The sequence below is a fragment of the Lolium perenne genome, chromosome 1 (genome assembly GCF_019359855.2).
Source record: "Lolium perenne isolate Kyuss_39 chromosome 1, Kyuss_2.0, whole genome shotgun sequence".
Taxonomy (NCBI): Eukaryota; Viridiplantae; Streptophyta; class Magnoliopsida; order Poales; family Poaceae; genus Lolium; species Lolium perenne.
Window position 1 is genome coordinate 226,147,914 of NC_067244.2, and position 3,994 is coordinate 226,151,907.

Below are 3,994 nucleotides of genomic sequence, written 5' to 3' on the forward strand. Positions count from 1 at the left end.
ATGGACGGCCCAACTTCTGAAGAAACACCAAGACAATACATGTAAGCAGCATAAATGCAATCAAACTGATCCCGGTCGATAATCAAGAAGTGGGCCATAGAATAAAGCTACAACTTCAGTCCATCAAGATCACACGAAGCCATCTTGTTCTACTATTAATGACAAACTGGTATTTTAATACATTGATTGACAAAAATGAGCATAACTACACACATGTATGCCCAAGACCCCATGAGAAACATGACATGCTTAGTGCAACAAAATCATCCAAGCTAGAATCAGTGTCTAAAACTATCAGTAGTACGATGCAGTAACAAATGTAACGAAGGGGCAACCAGAGCATACACCAGTCTAAAATCGCAGTTGCAGCACAAACTCTACCAGCTAAAAAGGTTCCAAACTTATCTCAAGAAACATTAGTGCAAAAGAACTATGCTAACGTAAGAGCAAGACAATTCGCAGGACTCACATTATCCTGCTAAAATGATCAACCCTGTAGAGAAAAGCAAGCCATTAGCAAACCCCAAACCAAAAAAATCTTCCGGGTCTAAATGGATAAGCTGATTCACTAGTATACATTTTTTTCTGCCAAGAGTTAGGACTGAAAGCTTCATTATATGGACACCTTAACTTCTGGAGAAACACTTACACAAAACATGTAAACAGCAAAAATGCAATAAAACTGATCCGGACCAACAGTCAACAAGTGGGCCAAAGAATAGCGCTACAACTTCAGTCCATCAAAGTTACAAGAAACAATGTTCTTCAACTATTAATGACACATCAGAACTCAGTACAGTTGTGTAGCGGCATTACAATTCATTGATCAAAATGAGCATAACTACACACATGCTTGCCCAAGTCCCCACGAGAACCATGGCATGTTTAGTGTTCAAAACTATCAGTAGTACAATGCACTAATGCAGTAACAAATGTACCAAAGGGGTAACTGGGGCATACAACAGTCTAAAGATCATACTCGCAGCTCAAACTCTACCAACTAGAAAGGTTGCAATATTGTCTCGAGAAACACCAGTGCAATAAAAACCGTGGTAATGTAATAACAAGACAATCCACATGATTCTAAATAGGAGGCCGCATTACAAGATGCAAGACAGGTTATCTCATTTCGCCGGCTGTCCTCCTTGACTCCATGTGCACGGGCGCTGGCGCCGCAAGGCCAGGCTTGCCATTGGCAACGTTCTTGCCATTTGTGCCTTTCCTCTCATCAGCCTCGGCAGAACTCGAGCTCTCGGAGCTCTCATCTTCCTCATTCTGAGCAGCCTCACTACAGTGGAAGCTTACCTTCTTGTTTGCAGATGGGCGATTCACGATGGGTGCACCATGGCAACCTTCAGGATACTCGCCATTGTCCAATGCCATCTCCTCGTGGTCTTTGACAAGCACCTTGTCCACGAATTCCAGTATCCGGCTGAGCTCGCGGCTGACCGCGCGCTTGCCCTCCCGGATCATCGGGTCCCCTCCCTGATCCGAACGAAGCCCCACATCAGAACGCCGCAGCAATGGCATACATAAAACGATCTAATCGAACAGATATCATCAGTGCATCACCTGGATCCCGTCGAGGTGGAGGAGGAGGCCCATGGCGGCCTCGGAGACTGCTACCGGGTCCTTGCACCGGCGTGGGCCAGAGCCGGAGAGGGAGCTCCGGAGCGAGGCGGCCTTGGAGCGGAGGATGGCGAGGTCCTTGAGCTGGCGGAGCGTGCGGGAGCGGCGCGCGAGGAAGCGGCGGAAGTGCTCCTGGATCGTGCGCGCCGCCAGCTCCCTCTCGGACGGCGGCGGCGGGCGGCGGCCCCCGCGCTCGCGCGCGCGACGCGGCGGGGGCGAGGGCGGGTCGTCAGATTCCTCCTCCTGGTGCGCGGCGGCGCGGTGGTGCCGGCGGTGGGGGTTCGGGTGGGGTTGGGGAATCGGGGGAGGGGCGGGGAAGTAGGAGTGAGGGAGGGTGGTCTCGAGCGCCGCCACGCGGCGCAGGAGCGAGTGGAGCAGGAGCTGGCCGTGGTCGGACGGGTACGGCTGATGCTGCTGCGGCGGCGCGGGTGGCTGGGGGTACGGTCCCTGCTGCTGCTGCGGCGGCGGCGCGGGCGGCTGGGGGTGGGAGTGGGGTTGGGGTCCCTGCTGCTGCTGGTGGTTGTACTGGTACGCGTAGGAGGAGTGAAGATTCGCCTGGTGCGCGGCGTGAGGCGGCGGCTGCTGGGGCTGGGGTTGAGCCTGGGACTGCGGAGGAGGAGGCGGCGGCGGCGGCGCGGAGTTGAGGAGCAGGTGGGCGGCGATGGCGTGGAGGAGCTGGTCGGAGGCGGGGGCCGGCTGGGCCGGCACTGGGTAGTAGCCACCGCCGCCGCCGCCGCACGGCGCCGGCGCGGAGCAGGCGCAGACGCAAGCGCAGGAGCAGCAGGGCGGCGGGGGCGGGTCGTGGTGGTGGTGGTAGCGAGACATTTCCGGGCGGGGCGGGGCGACGGGATCGGCGATGGGGATGGGGAGGCGGCGACCGGCGAGGAATCACATCGGCGAGGGGAAAAAAGGTTTGCGCTTTGGAGCGGTAGTGCGTGCGACTAGAGTGGCCCATGTGCCGCCTGCACCGGGCCTGTCACAAGCGCCGCGGAGTGGGTCGCTGACTGGTGGGGTGTGCTCTGACGTGCCAGGGTTTATCCATGGATCTGAACTCCCAGCACAAACCCGTGGATTTGAACGAGCTGACACGAGACGTGGGGTTTTGGGGACTCGCGTGTCGTGCGACGGCACGCTCGCACGACAACCCATCGGGATCTACCACTTCATTCATGGCCCCTCCACCACCAGCCTCAAACATTCATCAATCATCAGGAATCCTTGACGAACACACTTGTTAGGGTTCGTTTTGGTAGTCTCGGCTCCCTTTCCCTTGTATTGTATCCGGAGCGTGTTTGTTTGGTTTTTTTTGCCTTCTCTGCGTTATCGCATCGTACGGTTCTCTTAAAGCACCCTCAGGCCAGGGGTGCGTTTGTTTGGTTTTCTAGGCTTCTCCGCGTTGTCGCTTCGCACAGTTCTTAAAGCACTCTCGGGCCAGGTATTGGAGGAACGCTTGAATCGTCCGTTTTCAGCGAGCCACCCTGTCAGCGACCAAGCAGGCATAGAAGCCGACAGCAGCCAAGGAAGCACGCCAAGGACAAGTGAAGGACGGCCCAGGCGAGAAGGGCGGCCCACGGCCCGCTACACTGGAGAGGAGTGGGTCCACTAAGGACTCGGTCCTGCCGCCGTCTCGCCTATAAGAGCTTTGCGTGCGTAAGAGGAAAACTCATGCGTTGTAATAGATATGTTAACCGGCGGTGCCGGAGGATCTGCTCGGGGGTGGATGGGTGGTAATTAACGAGCACATGAATTGATCCTGTGATTTCCTGCGTCCTGTCGTGGATCTGGAGAGATTAGAGTAGGCGTAGCTCACAATTGGTATCCAGAGCCAGGTTCAAAAAATTTTCCCCACTTTCAGATCTGGAGTTTCCCACCCATAACCACGCCACCCGTTTCTCCGTTCGCCGTCGACTGGAGGTGATGGATGAGATCTCGCCGGAGTCGAGGGCTCTCTATGAGCTCTTGAAGGCCGACACCGCCGAGGAGTACGAGCGGCGCTTCATCCACTACAAGAAGGAGGTTCTCGACGCGTTCCAGCCCTTCGTCGTCGACACCCGTGCCCAGCTTAAGACCGTCGACGCTGGTATGGCCACGCTTTCCTCAGATCTGGCGGGCGTCAAGGCCCATCTCGGTGAGGAGCTTGATGCGGTCCGCACTACCCTCAGCTCCGAGATCGCTCAGCTCGCGGCTGCGATCGGCGGCATCTCCCGCGCCGATTCCACCGCACGGGCGCGTGATCCCTCCGCTCCATGTCAATTCGAGCCTGGAGGAGGCACCGCCGGCCCGGAGGGGCACCGCAAGATGATCGATAACCGGGGGACGGTATGTGCTACCCACATACCTCCTCCGGAAGGAGGTATGAGATCTG

General features: G+C 56.5%; 1 protein-coding gene across 1 annotated transcript; it reads right to left on the minus strand.

Annotated features, from left to right (window-relative positions):
• Positions 1-746: 746 nt before the first annotated feature.
• LOC127327211 (uncharacterized) lies at positions 747-2,596 on the minus strand. Its single transcript, XM_051353981.1, has 2 exons — positions 1,573-2,596; positions 747-1,485 (listed from the first exon to the last, which is right to left on the minus strand). Exons 1-2 carry the CDS (start codon positions 2,452-2,454, stop codon positions 1,120-1,122), a joined length of 1,248 nt encoding a protein of 415 aa, XP_051209941.1. The 5' UTR covers positions 2,455-2,596; the 3' UTR covers positions 747-1,119.
• Positions 2,597-3,994: the final 1,398 nt, after the last annotated feature.

Coding starts and splice junctions, on each gene's coding strand:
- LOC127327211 (XM_051353981.1), bottom strand. CDS start 2,454: ATGTCTCGCTACCACCACCACCACGACCCGCCCCCGCCGCCCTGCTGC. Junction 1,486..1,572: donor TCCACCTCGACGGGATCCAG/GTGATGCACTGA, acceptor CGTTCGGATCAG/GGAGGGGACCCGATGATCCG.